Source organism: Procambarus clarkii, chromosome 5 (assembly GCF_040958095.1).
Source record: "Procambarus clarkii isolate CNS0578487 chromosome 5, FALCON_Pclarkii_2.0, whole genome shotgun sequence".
Classification (NCBI taxonomy): Eukaryota; Metazoa; Arthropoda; class Malacostraca; order Decapoda; family Cambaridae; genus Procambarus; species Procambarus clarkii.
Window position 1 is genome coordinate 10,571,658 of NC_091154.1, and position 23,668 is coordinate 10,595,325.

Consider the following 23,668-nt stretch of genomic DNA (forward strand, 5'->3'; position numbering starts at 1 on the left):
GTCCCTTTACTTATATTTCACGTGGCAGGTTCTTGATGACCTCCATAACATTAGTGATCATTTCCCCATCCTTGTTTCCTTTTTCTCTTTCCACCCTCCCCTCTCCTTCCCTAGGTGGCAGTTTGCCAAGGCTGACTTGTGCCTATTCACCATCCGTGCTACTCTCTCTGACCTCTCCTCTCTGCCTCTTCCTCGCGCCCTCCTTTTTTTGACATTGTCTTCAACGCTGCCCTCAGCTCTATCCCTCGCTCTCCCTCCCGGGGCACACGGAAGTGTGTTCCCTGGTGGAATGCGGACTGTGCTCGGGCTGTCCGCTGTAAGCGTGCAGCCTGGAAAAAACACCGCCGCCGGCAGACGGCTGATTCTTTTATTCTGTTTCAGAAGGCAAGTGCGGTGGCCCGTAGGACCATCCCTACTGCTAAACGTGAGAGTTGGAAATCTTATGTTTCCACCATTACGTCCGATACTCCTCTACCGCAGATCTGGAAGAAGATCCGCAAGATTGCGGGAAAGTTCATTCCAGATGTCTCGCTGGTTCTCCACCTCTGTGGGACTCTTGTGGCGGATCCAGTGAAGGTCGCGGCCGTACTGGGTTCCCACTTTTCTACTGTTAGCTCTGGTTCTCATCTTCCTCAATCCTTCCTTCTTCGTAAGCCCGTTCTTGAATCTTATCCTTTAGATTTCCACACTCATCTCCGCCTTCCCTATAACGATCCTTTCTCTCTTTCTGAACTTCAGTCTGCCCTGGCCCTCTGCGGATCTACGGCGGCGGGCTCGGATGACGTTCATTATGAGATGCTTCGCCATCTCCCTCAGTGCACGTCTCAGTATTTACTGAGTCTGTATAACCAGGTCTGGGAGTCGTCGTCCGTCCCTGAGGACTGGCTCGATGCCGTTGTACTCCCTATTTGGAAACCAGGGTCTCTCGGTACGTCCCCTAAGGACTTCCGCCCTATTGCTCTCACGAGTTGTGTTTGAAAGCTGTTTGAGCGTATTATAAATGTCCGTCTGATGTTGTTCTTGGAACACCATCACCACCTTTCTCCTTCTCAATTTGGTTTTCGCAAGTGCCGCAGCACGACTGATGTCCTGGTGAACTTGGAGGTCTATATTCGTACTGCTTTTGCTGCGAAGACCTCCGTTGTTGCTGTCCTTTTTGACCTGGAAAAGGCTTATGATACCACTTGGAGATACCATATTCTGTCCCAACTTCGTTCTTTTGGCCTTCGTGGTAATCTCCATCTCTTCCTCCAAAGCTTTCTCTCTCGTCGTACCTTTCGAGTCAGGCTTGGTGCCACTCTCTCTGCCTCTTTTCGGCAGTATGAAGGTGTGCCCCCAGGGTAATGTTCTTAGTACTACTCCTTTTTCTGGTTGCCCTCAATGGTCTCCTTTCCACCCTTCCTTCTGGCATCATCTTCGCTCTTTATGTTGACGATCTTACTCTTTGATGTCGGGGTAATGATTCGCCTCTCCTTCAACAGCGGCTTCAACTTGCGATTGATGCCGTGTCGTCTTGGGCCACCAATCATGTCTTCAAGTTCTCTACTTCTAAGACTTGTGCCATGACTCTTACTCTGAAGCGGGTCGTTCTTCATCCCTCTTTGTCATTTTATGGTCATCCCCTTGAATACAAAGATTCCATGAAACTTTTGGGGTTATTCTTTGATACTCGTTTGTCTTGGTCGCCCCATGTCTCATACCTCCGTGTTGAATGCTCTAAGGCCCTTAACCTACTGAAGGTTTTGTCCCATATTTCTTGGGGAGCGGATAGGTGCACCCTCCTCTATTTGCATTCCTCTCTTGTCCTGTCTAAGCTCGATTATGGTTGCCCTGCTTACTCTTCTGCTTCTCCTTCTACTCTTCGCCGCTTTGATCCTTTGCACCATACTGGGTTGCGCCTCAGCTCTGGTGCTTTTCGTTCAACTCCTACCCTCAGCTTGCACGCTGTGTAGGGGCTGTTGTGGCTGTTGCTTTCTGTCTCTCCAGGACCGCCGTGATCGCTACAGTCTTCGCTATCTTGCGCGATGGATTCCGGATTCCGCTTGGCTTCCGCTCTCAAAAGAGTACCAGCGATGCAATTATTAGTCTCCTTGATATAATTTACTCAGCCCTTGACAAAAATGAGTTTCCAATTGGACTCTTTCATTGACCTGAGAAAGGCCTTTGATACTGTTAATCACGATTACCTCTTAAGTAAACTCCATCATTATGGAATCCGAGGCCATGCACTGGACTATATCCAATCCTATCTTAGTGATAGACACCAATGTGTAGCCATCAATAATATAATCTCTCCCATTCTACCAATAACTGTTGGAGTGCTACAGGGCAGCATCTTGGGACCTCTTCTTTTTCTTATATACATTAATGATCTGCTTAATGTCTCCAACATTCTGAAACCTATTTTGTTTGCTGATGATACAACCCTCATCTACTCCAACCCACATACACTAAATGGTGTTGTTAATAATGAACTAAAAAAAAAGTCCACTTATGGATGTCAACCAACAAACTAACACTTAACATAGAAAAGACCTACTACATCCTATTCGGAAGCAAATCTACAAATGCAATTCAGCTTCAGATAGACAATGTAAACATTAGCAATAAAAATGATAGAAAGTTTCTTGGCATATTCCTAGACAAGAGACTGAACTTCAGTACCCACATACAACACATAACTAAGAAAGTCTCTAAAACAGTTGGTATACTCTCCAAAATCAGATATTATGTTCCTAACTCTGCTCTCATCTCTCTATATTATGCACTAATCTATCCCTATCTTAACTATGGTATCTGTGCATGGGGTTCAACCACTGCAAACCACCTCAAGTCCATCATCACACAGCAAAAATCTGCTATCAGAATAATATCAAATTCTGCTTTCAGACAACACACAGCCCCCTTGTTTAACTCCCTAAACATGCTAAACATAATCTCACTCCACAAATTCTCTTGTGTCAACTACATTTACAAAACCCTGTTCTTAAATGCAAATCCTTGTCTGAAACTCTTCCTGGACAGATGTAATAGGACCCATTATCACCACACCAGAAATAAATATCTCTTTGATATCCCCAGAGTTAAACTTAATCTGTGTAAACACTCTATGCAAATAAAGGGACCCAGTTTATGGAACTCACTCCCTACTGAATTGAAAAACTGTCCAACTTTTGCATCATTCAAAATCAATACTAAAAAGTACCTAATTTCATCTTCATAGTTTTTCACTTTTTGCCTTAAAATTGCACTGTATCAATTGCTACCCAATCTCCCAACCTTTATGTTCCCAATTTGAACATCTTTACCATTGTGATCATTGCTGTCTTCTTATATGTGCTGCCAATCTGCTGTATGGTGTTTATAAATCTTGTTTATCTGTATCTTTTGCTACCCAGTCTCCCAATCTTTATGTACCCAATCTGAACATCTTTACCATTGTGATCATTGCTGTCTTATATGTGCTGTCAATCTGCTGTATGGTGTCTATTAACCTTATTTAAATTACTACTCAAGCTGTCAATGTAATCAATCAGAGCTTTAATATAACAATGTGCTTTAATATACTTATCTCTCTCGTCTCATTTTTCTCTTGTAATGTATCTTTATCATTTATCAATTATGATTGAAATTACCTACTTAAAATTATCTGCTAGATTAAGGACCTGCCCGAAACGCTGCGCGTACTAGTGGCTTTACAAGAATGTAAATACTGTACTATCCAATGTATTTTCACAAACACAATGTACCTTCTTGTATATATATATATATATATATATATATATATATATATATATATATATATATATATATATATATATATATATATAAATAAATAAATAAATAAATAAATAAATCCTTACAGCATTCTCACTCTCGCCTCTATCGTGCTTTGACTTTTACCCCTCCTGTAGGTCCTGTTCCTCTTCCTGTCCGTTTGTCTCGTTTGCAAGATTCTCTTTCGGTTCGTATTACTAATGTTTCTCTTCGTATTGTTCCATCCTTGTCCTCGTGAAAGGTCCCCTTTCCCAAATTTTGTACTTCTCTGACCCGCATCACTAAAGCTTTTACCCGTCCTACAGTTCTGCAACGCCTCTTCCTTGAACACTTTTTTTCTCACTCCCACTCCGTTTCCATCTTCACCGATGGGTCTAAGTCTGCTGACGGTGTGGGCTACTCTGTTGTTTTTCCTGACCACACTTATATGTGTCGCCTTCCTCCGGAGGCTAGCATCTTTACAGCAGAACTTTATGCTATTCTCTATGCTCTTCGTCTCCTGCTTTCCCGGTGTCAATCCTCCTTTGTGGTGGTAGTTGACTCTCGTAGTGCCCTCATGGCGTTAGGGTCCTTTAATCCGGTCCACCCGGTGGTTGTCGAGATTCAACATTGGCTGTTTCTTATCCAGTAAATTTAAGTCGGTTGAGTTTTGCTGGGTTCCCAGCCATGTTGGTGTCTCTTTAAATGAGCATGCGGATGCTGCCGCTAAGGACGCTATCCGCACTTGTCCCATCTCCCATAAAGGTGTTCCTTATTCCTACTTTTACCCAGTTATTCATGCCTCCATCCTTGCCCGCTGGCAGGGTCGTTGGTCTTCTGTTATTGGTAACAAACTGCGTACTCTTAAGAGTCGTGTGTCCCAGTGGCCTTCCTCCTGCCACCGTAACCGGAGGTGGGAAACGGCTCTGACTAGGTTACGTATTGGCCATACCCGTTTAACTCACGGTCACTTAAGATCGGGAAGAGAAAACGGGACACTCAGGGGAGATGAATGAAACAAATCGTGTACTATTTCCTCACAAAGATACGGGCAGCGGAACAATGGAGAGGCGATGGAAAAAGTAAGGGGACAAAGGGAACATCAGAGCGAATCAAGAGAGCAGAAGAGTTAGGAGCCCCAGCCACAGGGTGGGGTGGGGGGGGGGGAGAAAGAAATAGCCATGAAAGCGACCAGGACGAGCACCAAGCATCGGCTCCTGGAGACAGACACAAAGGGGCGAAAACCGTGAAATCAGAAGTTGGAGTTCAAGGAAATTGGCGTAATTAACCTCGAACGTTCCACTGAAGAATAGACATCGACAAGAAGAGAAAGGACAACAACAGAGAACAACAAAGAAACAAAGGTGAAAAGGGAACACAGCACGTTAAAGAAGTGCAGGATCAGGGTCAGCGAAGTCAGGGTTAGGGGGGCATGGGTAAACTGAGTAAAGATGGAGGGAAGGGAGCGAGAGGACAGACCAGAGGCGGACGAGCAGGGACAGGAGGCGGACGAGCAGGGACAGGAGGCGGACGAGCAGGGACAGGAGGCGGACGAGCAGGGACAGGAGGCGGACGAGCAGGGACAGGAGGCGGACGAGCAGGGACAGGAGGCGGACGAGCAGGGACAGGAGGCGGACGAGCAGGGACAGGAGGCGGAGACAACCGAGGGTCAAGAACAGCAGCAGGAGGGACAGAAACCAGGGAGTGCACCTCAGCAAGGGCAGCAACTGAGGGGAAAGAGGGGGCCAAAGAAACCTGAAGGTGCTGTTTAGGACTGTTGTGTAGTGGGTACTGTGAAGGTGCTGTTGTGTAGTGGGTACTGTGAAGGTGCTGTTGTGTAGTGGGTACTGTGAAGGTGCTGTTGTGTAGTGGGCACTGTGAAGGTGCTGTTGTGTAGTGGGTACTGTGAAGGTGCTGTTATGTAGTGGGTACTGTGAAGGTGCTGTTGTGAAGTGGGTACTGTGAAGGTGCTGTTGTGTAGTGGGAATATACTGTGAAGGTGCTGTTGTGTAGTGGGTACTGTGTAGGGGCTGTTGTGTAGTGGGTACTGTGAAGGTGCTGTTGTGTAGTGGGTACTGTGAAGGTGCTGTTGTGTAGTGGGTACTGTGAAGGTGCTGTTGTGTAGTGGGTACTGTGTAGGGGCTGTTGTGTAGTGGGTACTGTGAAGGTGCAGTTGTGTAGTGGGTACTGTGAAGGTGCTTTTGTGTAGTGGGTACTGTGAAGGTGCTGTTGTGTAGTGGGTACTGTGTAGGGGCTGTTGTGTAGTGGGTACTGTGAAGGTGCTGTTGTGTAGTGGGTACTGTGAAGGTGCTGTTGTGTAGTGGGTACTGTGAAGGTGCTGTTGTGTAGTGGGTACTGTGTAGGGGCTGTTGTGTAGTGGGTACTGTGAAGGTGCTGTTGTGTAGTGGGTACTGTGAAGGTGCTGTTGTGTAGTGGGTACTGTGAAGGTGCTGTTGTGTAGTGGGTACTGTGTAGGGGCTGTTGTGTAGTGGGTACTGTGAAGGTGCTGTTGTGTAGTGGGTACTGTGAAGGTGCTGTTGTGTAGTGGGTACTGTGAAGGTGCTGTTGTGTAGTGGGTACTGTGTAGGGGCTGTTGTGTAGTGGGTACTGTGAAGGTGCTGTTGTGTAGTGGGCACTGTGTAGGGGCTGTTGTGTAGTGGGTACTGTGAAGGTGCTGTTGTGTAGTGGGTACTGTGAAGGTGCTGTTGTGTAGTGGGTACTGTGAAGGGGCTGTTGTGTAGTGGGTACTGTGTAGGGGCTGTTGTGTAGTGGGTACTGTGTAGGGGCTGTTGTGTAGTGGGCACTGTGTAGGGGCTGTTGTGTAGTGGGTACTGTGAAGGTGCTGTTGTGTAGTGGGCACTGTGAAGGTGCTGTTGTGTAGTGGGTACTGTGTAGGGGCTGTTGTGTAGTGGGTACTGTGAAGGTGCTGTTGTGTAGTGGGTACTGTGTAGGGGCTGTTGTGTAGTGGGTACTGTGTAGGGGCTGTTGTGTAGTGGGCACTGTGTAGGGGCTGTTGTGTAGTGGGTACTGTGAAGGTGCTGTTGTGTAGTGGGTACTGTGTAGGGGCTGTTGTGTAGTGGGTACTGTGTAGGGGCTGTTGTGTAGTGGGCACTGTGTAGGGGCTGTTGTGTAGTGGGCACTGTGAAGGTGCTGTTGTGTAGTGGGTACTGTGTAGGGGCTGTTGTGTAGTGGGTACTGTGTAGGGGGCTGTTGTGTAGTGGGTACTGTGTAGGGGCTGTTGTGTAGTGGGTACTGTGAAGGTGCTGTTGTGTAGTGGGTACTGTGTAGGGGCTGTTGTGTAGTGGGTACTGTGAAGGTGCTGTTGTGTAGTGGGTACTGTGTAGGGGCTGTTGTGTAGTGGGTACTGTGAAGGTGCTGTTGTGTAGTGGGTACTGTGTAGGGGCTGTTGTGTAGTGGGTACTGTGAAGGTGCTGTTGTGTAGTGGGTACTGTGAAGGTGCTGTTGTGTAGTGGGTACTGTGTAGGGGGATGTTGTGTAGTGGGTACTGTGTAGGGGCTGTTGCTGTTGTGTAGTGGGTACTATGAAGGTGCTGTTGTGTAGTGGGTACTGTGTAGGGGCTGTTGTGTAGTGGGTACTGTGAAGGTGCTGTTGTGTAGTGGGTACTGTGTAGGGGCTGTTGTGTAGTGGGTACTGTGTAGGGGCTGTTGTGTAGTGGGTACTGTGAAGGTGCTGTTGTGTAGTGGGTACTGTGTAGGGGCTGTTGTGTAGTGGGTACTGTGTAGGGGCTGTTGCTGTTGTGTAGTGGGTACTGTGTAGGGGCTGTTGCTGTTGTGTAGTGGGTACTGTGTAGGGGCTGTTGTGTAGTGGGTACTGTGTAGGGGCTGTTGTGTAGTGTGTACTGTGTAGGGGCTGTTGTGTAGTGGGTACTGTGAAGGTGCTATTGTGTAGTGGGTACTGTGTAGGGGGCTGTTGTGTAGTGGGTACTGTGTAGGGGCTGTTGTGTAGTGGGTACTGTGTAGGGGCTGTTGTGTAGTGGGTACTGTGAAGGTGCTGTTGTGTAGTGGGTACTGTGTAGGGGGCTGTTGTGTAGTGGGTACTGTGTAGGGGCTGTTGCTGTTGTGTAGTGGGTACTGTGTAGGGGCTGTTGTGTAGTGGGTACTGTGTAGGGGCTGTTGTGTAGTGGGTACTGTGTAGGTGCTGTTGTGTAGTGGGTACTGTGTAGGGGCTGTTGTACTCACCTAGTTGTACTCACCTAGTTGTGTCTGCAGGATCGAGCATTGACTCTTGGATCCCGCCTTTCGAGCATCGGTTGTTTACAGCAATGACTCCTGTCCTATTTCCCTATCATACCTGGTTTTAAAATTATGAATAGTATTTGCTTCCACAACCTGTTCCTGAAGTGCATTCCATTTCCCCACTACTCTCACGCTAAAAGAAAACTTCCTAACATCTCTGTGACTCATCTGAGTTTCAAGCTTCCATCCATGTCCTCTCGTTCTGTTACTATTCCGTGTGAACATTTCGTCTATGTCCACTCTGTCAATTCCTCTGAGTATCTTATACGTTCCTATCATGTCCCCCCTCTCCCTTCTTCTTTCTAGTGTCGTAAGGCACAGTTCCCTCAGGCGCTCTTCATACCCCATCCCTCGTAGCTCTGGGACGAGTCTCGTTGCAAACCTCTGAACCTTTTCCAGTTTCATTATATGCTTCTTCAGATGGGGACTCCATGATGAGGCGGCATACTCTAAGACTGGCCTTACGTAGGCAGTGTAAAGCGCCCTAAATGCCTCCTTACTTAGGTTTCTGAATGATGTTCTAACTTTTGCCAGTGTAGAGTACGCTGCTGTCGTTATCCTATTAATATGTGCCTCAGGAGATAGATTAGGTGTTACGTCCACCCCCAGGTCTCTTTCACGCGTCGTTACAGGTAGGCTGTTCCCCTTCATTGTGTACTGTCCCTTTGGTCTCCTATCTCCTAGTCCCATTTCCATAACTTTACATTTGCTCGTGTTGAATTCTAGTAACCATTTCTCTGACCATCTCTGCAATCTGTTCAGGTCCTCTTGGAGGATCCTGCAATCCTCATCTGTCAAAACTCTTCTCATCAACTTTGCATCATCCGCAAACATCGACATGTAGGACTCTACTCCTGTAAACATGTCGTTAACATATACAAGAAATAGAATTGGTCCCAGCACCGATCCTTGTGGTACTCCACTTGTTACTGTTCGCCAGTCCGACTTCTCGCCCCTTACCGTAACTCTTTGGCTCCTTCCTGTTAGGTAGTTCCTTATCCATGCTAGGACCTTTCCCCCCACCCCCGCCTGCCTCTCGAGCTTGAACAGCAGTCTCATGTGCGGTACTGTATCAAAGGCTTTTTGGCAGTCCAGAAATATGCAGTCTGCCCAACCATCTCTGTCCTGTCTTATCCTCGTTATTTTATCATAGAATTCCAGAAGGTTTGTTAGGCACGATTTCCCTGTCCAGAACCCATGTTGATGTTTGTTCACAAACCTAATGTTCTCCAGGTGTGCAACCAGTCGCAGCCTAATTATTCTTTCCAGTATTTTACAGGGGATGCTTGTCAGTGATACAGGTCTGTAGTTAAGTGCCTCCTCCCTATCTCCTTTCTTGAAGATCGGCACGACATTTGCCTTCTTCCAGCAACTGGGCAATTCTCCTGACATAAGTGACTCATTAAAGATCATTGCCAGAGGCACGCTGAGGGCCTGTGCTGCTTCTTTTAGTATCCACGGTGATACTTTGTCTGGTCCAACTGCTTTAGTTGCATCTAGAGTTGTCAACTGTTTCATTACCTCCTCTGCTGTCACCTCTATATCTGATAGTCTTTCATCTAGGGTAACCCCTTCCAACAATGGGAGCTGCTCAGGCTCAGTTGTGAACACTCCATGGAAACTTGCATTCAGTGCCTCGCAGATTTCCTTGTCCCTCTCAGTATATGCCCCCTCTGTCTTCCTTAGTCTTGTCACTTGGTCGTTCACCGACATTTTTCTTCTTATATGACTGTGTAGTAACTTAGGTTGTTTTTTCGCTTTGATTGCAATATCGTTCTCATAGTCCCTTTCCGATGTTCGTCTTATGTTAATGTAATCGTTCCTAGCTCTGTTGTATCTGCTTCTGTTGTCCTCTGTTCTTTGTCTTCTGTACTTCCTCCACTCCCGTCTGCTGGCCATTTTTGCTTCCTGACACTGTCTATTAAACCATGGGTTATTATATTCCTTCTTATTTTTTCCCTTTACCGTTGGTATAAATCTCTCTTCGGCCTCCTGGCATTTCTGTATGACTAGGTCCATCATATCTTGGACTGTTTTTCCTCTAATTTCTTCCTCCCACTGCACTTCACCCAGATAGCCCCTTATCCTCATATAGTCCCCTTTCCTGTAGTCAGCTCTCCTTTCCCAGATCTCTTGTCCCATGGTCATAAGTTTGAATTCCATCATGTAGTCAAAGACTAGGACACAATGGTCACTGGCCCCTAGAGGTATTTCATGCTCTAAATTCTCGATATCTTCTACGTTCTGGGTGAAAATCAGGTCTAATAGGCTCGGTGCATCTCCTCCTCTTTCCCTTGTGTCTTCCTTCACATGTTGTGTCAGGAAATTCCTGTCTATAACATCTACTAATTTTGCTCCCCACGTTTCGTCCCCTCCATGGGGATTCCTTGATTCCCAATTTATCTCTCCATGATTTAGGTCCCCCATGATCAGCAGCTTCGCTCTCATTCTGTGGGCTAGTGTTGCTGCCTTCTGCAGTTCATCTATACATGCTTTGTTGTTGTCATCATACTCCTGCCTGGGTCTTCTACTGTTTGGTGGGGGATTGTAGATTACCAGGATCACAATCTTCCTCCCATCTACTGTCAGAGTTCCATGTATGAAGCTTGTGCACTCATTGGTAACTCGATTTCCCAGGTCTTCAAACTTCCATTTCCGCTTTATTAGGAGTGCTACTCCCCCTCCCTGTCTCTGTGTCCTCTCTTTTCGTATCACCTGGTACCCTTCAGGAAAGATTGCATCTGAGATCATGTCATTAATTTTAGTTTCCACAATTGCAACTATGTCAGGATCTGCTTCACTCACTCTTTCTTTTATCTCTTCTGCTTTATTAGATACCCCATCAGCATTGGTGTACCAAACCTTGAGATTCTTCATGGAAACTCTTGTACCAGAGTTCTCCCTTTCTCTGGGGGTCTGGGGGGATCTGGGGGATGTCTGGGGGGTGACTGAGGGCAGAGGGGATCTGGGGGATCTGGGGGGTGTCTGGGGGATGACTGGGGGCGGGGAGGGTCCGGGGGATGTCCGGGGGGATCCGGGGGGTGTCTGGGGGTGTATGGGGGGTGAAAGAGTTCAGGAGGGGGGTGTTCAGAAAGAGTGCTTGGGGGGCTACTGGGGGCTGGGCTTCTAGGAAGGTAGGTAGGAGGGTCTGGAGTAGGAAGGGCATACTGGGTCTGAAGATTAGGGAGGGCATAGAGGGATTGGGAGATAGCGTAAGGTTGGGAGACAGATAGAGGTTGAGAGGTTGGGAGGGGGAAGGATAGAGGGGGTGGGGGGGACCTCCCACCTCCCTTGCAAGGGTGGGGGGTCACATGGAAGGAGAGGGGATGAGGAGGGGTGAGGGCTGGGTAGGCTTTGGGTGTTGAGGGGATGAGGTCTGGATGGGTTTTGGGGGTTGAGGGGATGAGAGCTGGGTGGGTTTTGGGGGTTGAGGGGATGAGGGCTGGACGGGTTTTGGGGGCTGAGGTGATGAGGGGGTCCTTGGAATGTGGGATGAATTTGACTCCAGTGGGGTCAGAGGGGTCAAGGGATGTGCTGGGGAGATAAGCAGGGGCGGCTGATTTGGGGAAGGGGTGACCTGAGAAGCACGTGTGAGCTGGTTAGCATGGGGTGGTTTAGCACTGGGGTGTGTAGCTGCGCTCAAATGGGAAGAGTCGTACTGTTGTTTGCTTGCTCTGTGGGCAATCTGTTCCTCCTTCGTCATGAATTTGTCAATAAATACGTTGTAGTAATTTTCGCTACCTCTGAGTAGGTGTTTGTGATGCAGTATGTAATCCACTGCCTCTTCGTTAGTGAACTGTACCAGGACAGGTCGTTTCCTGTTACAGTTGTATGGTCCAATGCGTCGGTGGACTTGCACCTCATTCCCTGCCATCTGGGCTCTCATGTCTCTCAAGATCCCCTGTAGTTCCAAATCCTCAATCTCCATCCTTTCCTGCCTCGATGGTGCCCTGGCTTCAAGTAATCCATGGATTATGATTGTCCTCTTTCTCAGTTCAGGGTCATGCTGGTGGCCCTCTCCCTGGCTGACCCCCACCCCTCCTACACCCGCTACTCCACCTACTACTACTCCCCCTTCCCCTGCCAAGCTTCCCTTATTCCTGCCAAATTCATTAGTAAGCCTAGATATTTCTCCTTGCCATTCTACCCTGCTCTTCCTGATTTCCTCTTGAATATAATCCATAAACTCTTGTTTGAGTCTTTGAACCTCGCCCTGTATCTTATTAAAGACTTCACTTTTAATCCCCTGGATTAGATCACCTATCCAAACATTGTTGTGTAGTGGGTACTGTGTAGGGGCTGTTGTGTAGTGGGTACTGTGTAGGGGCTGTTGTGTAGTGGGTACTGTGTAGGGGCTGTTGTGTAGTGGGTACTGTGTAGGGGCTATTGTGTAGTGTGTACTGTGAAGGGGCTGTTGTGTAGTGGGTACTGTGTAGCGGCTGTTGCTGTTGTGTAGTGGGTACTGTGTAGGGGCTGTTGTGTAGTGGGTACTGTGTAGGGGCTGTTGTGTAGTGGGTACTGTGTAGGTGCTGTTGTGTAGTAACACTGTGTAGTAGTAACACCAGTGTTACTAGCAGTGTTGTGTAGTGGGTACTGTGTAGGTGTGTGTAGTAACACCTAACAACACCTAGTGTTGTTACACCACACACCTAGTGTGTGTAGTAACACCTAACACTGATGTGTCCGAATTCAACTCAAACCTTAGAAATCTAATACTTGATAACAGACTGAACAAAAACCACCTAATTATTGCAGGGGACTTTAATATTGACCTCTGCGAGCCAGAACACCCTACTGCTGTTAGCTTCCTCAACTGTATGAATTCCTGCTTCCTCATACCCTTAATCACTAGACCTACTAGAATCACTGATAGCACTGCCACGACTCTTGATCACATCTGGACAAATATAACCTCTCCGCTTACTTCAGGTATAATCACCGATAGCACTACAGACCATTACCCCACATTTCTCTTAACTAACATTAGCAAACCACCTCTTGAGTCAAGAGAGATACGTTTTAGACTACACAATGAAACTGCTATAGACAATTTTATAACTGCTACTGATAATGTCAACTGGGAGTCCGAGTTAGGTAACATAGAGGACATCAACCTAGCAGTTCAATCTTTTCTTCAAATAACTCTTAGCCTTTATAATACCCACTGTCCTATGCTTACAAAACAAGTCACAACCAAAAGGCTTAACAATCCTTGGCTTACAAAGGGAATACTTAAATCTATTAATAAAAAACATGACCTTGAGAAAAAGTATAGGTTAGGGATTGTCTCCAAAGAATTCTCAAAGAATTACTCATTATTGCTATCTAAGATAATTAGACGAGCCAAAACTAAATACTACGAAGATAAATTTACCCAAATAAAGAGCAACATTAAACAAACATGGAGAACAATTTCACAAATATTGGGATCAAAAAAGTCTTTAAATAGCAAACCGACTCTCCTGTCTAATAACGATGGTCAGCTTTCAGCCTCTGATTCTGCTATTGAGTTCAATAGGTTCTTCTCTTCCATTGGTTCATCCCTTGCTAATGATATTCCATCTTCCAGTACTGACATTAAGGACTATCTTACAGGGAACTATCCCCAGTCTCTGTACCTAAAGCCTATTAATTCCATTGACGTCAATGAGATAATCCTTTCCCTTAAAACCAAGTCTGGTGCCCTTGAGGAGATACCAACTTTAATCTACAAAAAAGCCTCCAGATCTTTAGCCCCTGCTATTGCTTTGCTCTTCAACAAGTCACTTGAACTCCAAACCTTTCCAGATATTCTAAAAAAAGCGAGAGTAACGCCTGTCCACAAATGTGGTGATCTCACAGATGTTAACAACTACAGACCTATATCAATCCTGCCAAACTTGTCAAAAATTTTTGAAAAACTAATCTATAAGCAGCTTTACTCATATCTAGCCAAACTCAATATACTTAGCCCTTGCCAATATGGCTTCAGGCCCAAAAAAAGCACTAACGATGCACTTATTAGTATGCTTAACTCGATTCATACAGCTCTTGATAAAAATGAGTTCCCTGTTGGGTTATTTGTGGACCTGCGTAAAGCTTTCGATACTGTCAACCACCAAAAGCTTCTTCTTAAATTACATCATTATGGTGTCAGAGGACACTCCCTACAATACCTCAAATCCTACCTTACTGACAGGCTCCAATGTGTTTCTGTGAATAATACAATTTCGCCCACCCTACCCATCAACATTGGTGTTCCCCAGGGCAGCATACTTGGCCCTCTCCTCTTTCTCATCTACATTAATGACCTTCCAAATGCCTCCCAACACCTCAAACCAATCCTATTTGCTGACGACACAACCTTCATTTACTCCAGTCCTGATCCCCTTGCTCTAAATGCCACAGTAAATACTGAGCTAAATAAAGTCCATCTGTGGCTAACTGCCAACAAACTCACCCTTAACATTGACAAAACTTTCTATATTCTGTTTGGCAATAAATCCTCTAATCAAATAAATCTCAAAATAAACAATACCCAAATTTGTAACAAATTAGATGGCAAATTCCTTGGCATTCTCATTGACCACAAGCTGAATTTCCAGGGACACATTCTAAACATATCAAAAAAAGTTTCAAAAACTGTGGGCATTCTTTCTAAGATCAGATATTATGTACCACGCCCTGCCCTGGTGACTCTCTATTACTCCCTTATCTATCCATATCTCAACTATGGTATTTGTGCTTGGGGCTCTACTACCCAAAATCACTTACGTCCTCTAATTACTCAACACAAAGCTGCTATTAGGACAATATCCAACTCTGGCCCCAGACATCACTCGGTACCCCTACTCAAATCTCTGAATATGTTAGACATTAAGTCACTGCACATTCACTCATGTGTATTATACATATACAAAACGCTAAATTGTAATGCCAATCCTGATCTCAAAAGCTTCATAGAAGGTTGTAACAGAACCCATGAGCACCACACCAGAAATAAATACAGTTTTGATATTCCTAGAGTACGACTTAATCAAACCAGAAATGCTCTACAAATCAAGGGGCCCAGGATGTGGAATGACCTTCCCAACCATGTTAAAGACAGTACCTCTCTCAACCAGTTTAAGTTAAAAACGAAGCTATACCTAATAAATTCCATGTAACCTACCTTACCCTTCTATTGTCAACCCATGTATGTTTTTTGTTTTTTTTTTTTGTTTTACAAATCAACGCTGTTTTAATGTAATTTTCTGTAATAATTTATAATTGTATTTGTGCTGTTTTTCCAACAATGTTCCCCCCCTCTTTTACCTCTATTTTTATTTGTACTCAACGCATTTTTTTCTTTTTACCCATTAGTTTTAAGCTTTAGTCAGTAGTGTTTTTTCCTGCCCGAAACGCTTTGCGTAATAGTGGCTTTAGGCATTGTATGTACTAGCTCTATCTATAAAGCCAACAAACTTTGTAAAATCTCTTTATGTATGTACCTTTGCCTAAATAAAAATTATTGTTATTATTATTATTATTATTATTATTAGTGGGTACTGTGTAGGGGCTGTTGTGTAGTGGGTACTGTGTAGGGGCTGTTGTGTAGTGGGTACTGTGTAGGGGCTGTTGTGTAGTGGGTACTGTGAAGGTGCTGTTGTGTAGTGGGTACTGTGTAGGGGCTGTTGTGTAGTGGGTACTGTGTAGGTGCTGTTGTACTCACCTAATTGTGCTTGCGGGGGTTGAGCTTTGGCTCTTTGGTCCCGCCTCTCAACTGTCAATCAACTGGTGTACAGATTCCTGAGCCTACTAGGCTCTATCATATCTACATTTGAAACTGTGTATGGAGTTAGCCTCCACCACATCACTTCCTAGTGCATTCCATTTATTAACTACCCTGACACTAAAAAAATTCTTTCTAACGTCTAAGTGGCTCATCTGGGTACTAAGTTTCCACCTGTGTCCCCTTGTTCGTGTCCCACCCGTGCTGAAGAGTTTGTCTTTGTCCACCCTGTCAATTCCCCTGAGAATTTTGTAGGTGGTTATCATGTCTCTCCTTACTCTTCTGTTTTCCAGGGATGTGAGGTTCAGCTCCTTTAGCCTTTCCTCGTAGCTCAATCCTCTCAGTTCCGGGACGAGCCTGGTGGCATACCGCTGAATCTTCTCTAACTTTGTCTTGTGTTTAACTAGGTATGGACACCAGGCTGGAGCTGCATACTCCAGGATTGGTCTTACATAAGTGGTATACAGGGTTCTGAAAGATTCCTTACACAAGTTTCTAAAGGCAGTTCTTATGTTGGCCAGTCTAGCATATGCCGCTGATGATATTCTTTTGATGTGGGCCTCTGGGGACAGGTTCAGCGTGATATTAACCCCCAGATCCTTCTCTCTATTTGACTCTTGCAGGATTTCCCCTCCCAGATGATACCTTGTGTTCAGCCTTCTGCTCCCTTCGCCTAATTTCATCACCTTACACTTTCCTGGGTTGAACTTTAGCAGCCATTTTCTAGACCATTCCTCCAGTTTATCCAGGTCATTCTGTAGTCTCTGTCTATCTTCATCCAACAACTATAGACCAATATCGAACCTACCCATACTATTAAAAATATTTGAAAAAATTATCTACAAACAGCTCTACTCCTATCTCGTAAAATTTGACATTCTTAGCCCCTGTCAGTTTGGCTTCCGCTCCCACAAGAGTACCAACGATGCATTAATTAGTCTCCTTGGTATAATTTACTCAGCCCTTGACAAAAATGAGTTTCCAATTGGACTCTTCATTGACCTGAGAAAGGCCTTTGATACTGTTAATCACGATTACCTCTTATGTAAACTCCATCATTATGGAATCCGAGGCCATGCACTGGACTATATCCAATCCTATCTTAGTGATAGACACCAATGTGTAGCCATCAATAATATAATCTCTCCCACTCTACCAATAACCGTTGGAGTGCCACAGGGCAGCATCTTGGGACCTCTTCTATTTTTTATATACATCAATGATCTGCCTAATGTCTCTAACATTCTGAAACCTATTTTGTTTGCTGATGATACTACCCTCATCTACTCCAACCCACATACACTAAATGGTGTTGTTAATAATGAACTAAAAAAAAAAAAAAAAAAAAAAAAAAAAAAAAAAAAAAAAAAAAAAAAAGTCCACTTATGGATGTCAACCAACAAACTAACACTTAACATAGAAAAGACCTACTACATCCTATTTGGAAGCAAATCTACAAATGCAATTCAGCTTCAGATAGACAATGTAAACATTAGCAATAAAAATGATGGAAAGTTTCTTGGCATATTCCTAGACAAGAGACTCAACTTCAGTACCCACATCGTATTCCTACTTTTACCCGGTTATCCATTCCTCAGTCCTTACCCGTTGGCAGGCTTCTTGGTTGTCTGTTACTGGTAACAAGCTACGTACTCTTAAATGTTGTGTTTCCTCGTGGCCGTCCTCCTTCCACCGTAACCGGCGGTGGGAAACAGCTCTGGCGAGGTTGCGTATTGGCCATACTCGCTTAACCCATGGTCACTTGATGGAGCGCCGCCCTGCTCCTTATTGTCCTAGTTGCATTGTCCCTCTTACGGTCGTGCATGTCCTTCTTGAATGTCCTGACTTCCAGGACGAGCGTGTGTCTTGCTTTCCGACCGCCCCTCGCGGTCACCTGTCCCTCGATAGAATTCTTGGTGACTCGGATACTTTTGATATCGTTCGCCTTATGCGTTTTTGTTCTCGTATTGGCATCCTTGGTGATATTTAGCGCCCTCTGATTATTTTGCGTATTTGATGGTGCTACATAGCCTTCCCGGTTTGGTGCCTTCTTTTGATAATTACTTACTTACTCAGTACCCACATACAACACATAACTAAGAAAGTCTCTAAAACAGTTGGTATACTCTCCAAAATCAGATATTATGTTCCTAACTCTGCTCTCATCTCTCTATATTATGCACTAATCTATCCCTATCTTAACTATGGTATCTGTGCATGGGGTTCAACCACTGCAAACCACCTCAAGTCCATCATCACCCAGCAAAAATCTGCTATCAGAATAATATCAAATTCTGCTTTCAGACAACACACAGCCCCCTTGTTTAACTCCCTAAACATGCTAAACATAATCTCACTCCACAAATTCTCTTGTGTCAACTACATTTACAAAACCCTGTTCTTAAATGCAAATCCTTGTCTGAAACTCTTCCTGGACAGATGTAATAGGACCCATTATCACCACACCAGAAATAAATATCTCTTTGATATCCCCAGAGTTAAACTTAATCTGTGTAAACACTCTATGCAAATAAAGGGACCCAGTTTATGGAACTCACTCCCTACTGAATTGAAAAGCTGTCCAACTTTTACATCATTCAAAATCAATACTAAAAAGTACCTAATTTCATCTTCATAGTTTTTCACTTTTTGCCTTAAAATTGCACTGTATCAATTGCTACCCAATCTCCCAACCTTTATGTTCCCAATTTGAACATCTTTACCATTGTGATCATTGCTGTCTTCTTATATGTGCTGCCAATCTGCTGTATGGTGTTTATAAATCTTGTTTATCTGTATCTTTTGCTACCCAGTCTCCCAATCTTTATGTACCCAATCTGAACATCTTTACCATTGTGATCATTGCTGTCTTATATGTGCTGTCAATCTGCTGTATGGTGTCTATTAACCTTATTTAAATTACTACTCAAGCTGTCAATGTAATCAATCAGAGCTTTAATATAACAATGTGCTTTAATATACTTATCTCTCTCGTCTCATTTTTCTCTTGTAATGTATCTTTATCATTTATCAATTATGATTGAAATTACCTACTTAAAATTATCTGCTAGATTAAGGACCTGCCCGAAACGCTGCGCGTACTAGTGGCTTTACAAGAATGTAAATTCTGTACTATCCAATGTATTCTCACAAACCCAATGTACCTTCTTGTATATATATAAATAAATAAATCCGTCTTGATTCTTCTCATAATTTTTGCATCATCAGCAAACATTGAGAGGAATGAGTCTATACCTTCTGGAAGATCGTTCACATATATTAGAAACAGGATGGGTCCAAGTACTGAGCCCTGTGGGACTCCGCTGGTGACATCTCGCCACTCTGATGTCTCCCCCCTCACCGTTACTTGCTGTTTCCTGTTGCTTAAGTACTCCCTTATCCACTGGAGCACCTTCCCTTTTACTCCAACTTTTTTAACAGCCTTTTATGGGGTACTGTGTCAAAGGCTTTTTGGCAATCCAGGAAAAATGCAGTCGGCCCACCCTTCTCTTTCCTGCCTAATTTTTGTTGCCTGGTCATAAAATTCTATTAAACCTGTGAGGCACGATTTACCATCTCTGAACCCATGTTGGTGGTGCGTCACAAAGTTATTTCCCTCCAGATGCTCTACGAGCCTTTTCCTCACGATCATCTCCATCACCTTGCATGGTATACAAGTTAAGGAAACTGGCCTGTAATTCAGTGCCTCTTGCCTGTCACCCTTTTTGTATATTGGGACCACGTTAGCTGTCTTCCAACTTTCTGGTAAGTCTCCTGTTTCCAGTGACCTGTTATACACCATAGAGAGTGGCACACTTAGTGCTTCTGCACCTTCCTTTAGTATTCATGGTGAGATTCTGTCAGGCCCAACAGCCTTTGTCACATCCAACTCCAGCAGACACCTTTTGACTTCATCACTGGTGAGGTCAAATTCCTCCAAGGTTGCTTGGTTTGCCGCCTCCTCATTTAGTGCAGGGGCTTCTCCTTGTTCTATTGTGAAGACCTGGAATCTCTTGTTGAGTTCTTCACACACCTCCTTGTCATTCTCTGTGTATCTGTTCTCCCCTTTTTGCAGCTTCATCACTTGTTTCTTTACTGCTGTTTTCCTCCTGATGTGGCTGTGGAGCAGCTTTGGTTGGGTCTTGGCTTTACTCGCGATGTCATTTTCAAACTGTACTCTTTCTGCTTCCCTCCTCACTCTGAGGTACTCATTTCTGGCCCTTGGTAACTCTCCCGGCTCTCTGGTGTTCTGTTATTTCTGTACTTTCTCCATGTTCTTTTACTCAGTTGCTTCGCTACCTTGCATTCCTGGTTGAACCATGGGTTTTTCTGTTGTTTTTCTCCTTTTGGACGGGGATAAACCTGTCTGCAGTTTCCTGGCACTTCTGGGTGACAAAATCCATCATGACGTGCACATTCTTGTCTCTAAGTTCTGTTTCCCATGGTATTCCCCTGAGGAAGTTCCTCATCTCGTCATATTTTCCTCTTCGGTAATTCAGTCTTTTTCCCTCCGCTCCCATCCTTGGATAGGTTATCCCTATCTCCACCAAGTACTCAAAGGTCAGTACACTGTGGTCATTCATTCCTATGGGGGCTTCAACTTTGACTTCCCTTATTTCTGACTCATTCAGGGTGAATATCAAGTCGAGTCAATGTTCATCATTGCCTCTCACTCTTGTGGGTTCCTTGACATACTGGCTCAGAAAATTCCTTGTTGCCACTTCCAAGAGTTTAGCTCTCCACGTATCTGCACCACCATGTGGGTCCCCATTCTCCCAGTCTATCTTTCCATGGTTGAAATCGCCCATGATTAAGACTCTCGAGCCATCCCTGCAGGCAACTGAAGCTGCCCTCTCTATTATATTAATGGTTGCCATTTTGTTCCTATCAAACTCCTGTCTAGGTATTCTGTCATTTAGAGGAGGGTTGTAAATGACTGCCACTATCTTAGGTCCACCCATTATTATAGTTCCTGTTATGTAATCTCTGAATCCGTCACAGCCCGGAATTTCTATCTCATCAAAATTCCAGTTCTTCCTTATCAGCAGGGCCACTCCTCCACCTCCTGTTGTGTAGTGGATACTGTGTAGGGGCTGTTGTGTAGTGGGTACTGTGTAGGTGCTGTTGTGTAGTGGGTACTGTGTAGGGGCTATTGTGTAAGTAAGTAATTATCAAAAGAAGGCACCAAACCGGGAAAGCTATGTAGCACCATCAAATACGCAAAATAATCAGAGGGCGCTAAATATCACCAAGGATGCCAATACGAGAACAAAAACGCATAAGGCGAACGATATCAAAAGTATCCGAGTCACCAAGAATTCTATCGAGGGACAGGTGACCGCGAGGGGCGGTCGGAAAGCAAGACACACGCTCGTCCTGGAAGTCAGGACATTCAAGAAGGACATGCACGACCGTAAGAGGGACAATGCAACTAGGACAATAAGGAGCAGGGCGGCGCTCCATCAAGTGACCATGGGTTAAGCGAGTATGGCCAATACGCAACCTCGCCAGAGCCGTTTCCCACCGCCGGTTACGGTGGAAGGAGGACGGCCACGAGGAAACACAACATTTAAGAGTACGTAGCTTGTTACCAGTAACAGACAACCAAGAAGCCTGCCAACGGGTAAGGACTGAGGAATGGATAACCGGGTAAAAGTCGGAATACGGAATGCCTTTACGAGAGATGGGACAAGAGCGGACAGCTTCCTTAGCGGCAGCATCCGCACGCTCATTTAAAGACACACCAATATGGCTGGGAACCCAACAAAACTCAACCGACTTAAATTTACTGTGAACGAGAAACAGCCAATGCTGGATCTCGACAACTACTGGATGAACCGGATTAAAGGACCCGAGAGCCATGAGGGCACTACGAGAGTCAACAACAACCACAAAGGAAGACTGACAACGAGAAAGCAGGAGACAAAGAGCACAGAGAATAGCATAAAGTTCCGCTGTAAAGATGCTAGTCTCCGGAGGCAAGCGACACATATAAGTGCGATCAGGAAAAACAACAGAGTAGCCAACACCGTCCGCTGACTTAGACCCATCGGTGAAGACAGAAACGGAGCGGGAGTGAGAAGAAAAGTGCTCGAGGAAAAGGCGTTTTAGAACCATAGGAGGGGTAAAAGCTTTAGTGATACGGGTCAAGGAAGTACAAAACCGCAGAAGAGGGACCCTCCACGGGGGCAAAGAAGGAACAACACGAGGAGAAACATCAGAAATACGAACGGAGAGAGAATCCTGTAGGCGAGATAACCGGACAGAAAGAGGGAGGTGGTGAAGAGGAACAGGAACCGCAGGAGGGGTAAAAGTTAAAGCACGACAGAGGCGAGAGGAAGGATGTTGCAAGGACCGCGCAAGATAGCGAAGACAGTAGCGATCACGTCGGTCCTGGAGAGACAGGAAGCCAGTGTCAACATACAAGCTAAGGATGGGAGTCGAACGAAAGGCACCAGAACTGAGGCACAACCCAGTATGGTGCAAAGCATCAAGACGGCGAAGAGTAGAAGGAGAAGCAGACGAGTAAGCAGGGCAACCATAATCGAGCTTAGACAGGACGAGAGAGGAATGTAAAGCAAGGAGAGTGCGCCTATCTGCCCCCCAAGAAGTATGGGACAAGACCCGAAGGAGGGTAAGGGCCTTAGAGCACTCAACAGGGAGGTAAGAGATATGGGGAGACCAAGACAAACGAGTGTCAAGGAATAACCCCAAAAGCTTCGCGGAATCTTTGTATTCAAGGGGATGACCATAAAGTGACAAAGAGGGACGAAGAACAACCCGTTTCCGCGTAAAAGTCATGGCACAAGTCTTAGAAGTAGAGAACTTGAAGCCATGACCTGTGGCCCAAGACGACACGGCATCAATTGCAAGTTGAAGCCGGCGTTGAAGGAGAGGCGAATCATCACCCTGACAACAAAGGGTAAGATCATCGACATAGAGAGCGGAGAAGACACCAGAAGGAAGAGAGGAAAGAAGACCATTGAGGGCAACCAGAAAAAGAGTAGTGCTCAGAACACTACCCTGGGGCACACCTTCGTATTGCTGAAAAGAGGGAGAGAGCGCGGTACCAAGGCGCACCCGAAAGGAACGACGAGAGAGGAAGCTGCGGAGAAAGAGAGGGAGATGACCACGAAGGCCAAAAGAATGAAGTTGAGATAGGATATGATAACGCCAAGTGGTGTCGTAAGCCTTTTCTAGGTCAAAAAGGACGGCAACAACGGAGGTCTTCGCAGCAAAAGCAGTACGAATATAGACCTCCAAGTTCACCAGGACATCTGTCGTGCTGCGGCACTTGCGGAAACCAAATTGAGAAGGGGAGAGGAGGGGATGGTGTTCCAGGAACCACATCAGACGAACGTTAACCATACGTTCAAAGAGTTTGCAGACACAACTTGTGAGAGCAATAAGGCGAAAGTCCTTAGGGGAAGTACCCAGAGACCCCGGTTTGCGAACAGGGAGGACAACGGCATCGAGCCAGTCCTCAGGGACTGACGACGACTCCCAGATCCAATTATACAAACTCAGTAAATACTGAGACGTGCTCGGAGGGAGATGGCGAAGCATCTCATAATGAATACCATCGGAGCCCGCCGCCGTAGAACCGCAGAGGGCCAGGGCAGAACGAAGTTCAGAGAGAGAGAAGGGATCATTATAGGGAAGCTGAAGATGAGTGCAGAAATCTAAAGGACGAGACTCAAGGACAGGTTTACGAAGAAGGAAAGATTGGGGAAGATGAAGACCAGAGCTAACAGAAGAAGAGTGAGAACCCAGTTCGGAAGCGACCTGCAACGGGTCCGCCACAAGAGTATCACGGAGGTGAAGGACCGGTGAAACATCGGGAACGAACTTACCCTCTATCTTGCGGATACGCTTCCAGATCTGGGCCAGAGGGGTCTCGGACGTA

At 45.5% G+C, this 23,668-nt stretch overlaps 1 protein-coding gene across 1 annotated transcript; it reads left to right on the top strand.

Annotated features, from left to right (window-relative positions):
- Positions 1 to 5,207: 5,207 nt before the first annotated feature.
- Positions 5,208 to 5,528, top strand: LOC138372311 (acidic leucine-rich nuclear phosphoprotein 32 family member A-like). The gene has a single exon (XM_069337597.1). The coding sequence runs from the start codon at positions 5,208 to 5,210 to the stop codon at positions 5,526 to 5,528; it is 321 nt and encodes a 106-aa protein (XP_069193698.1).
- Positions 5,529 to 23,668: the final 18,140 nt, after the last annotated feature.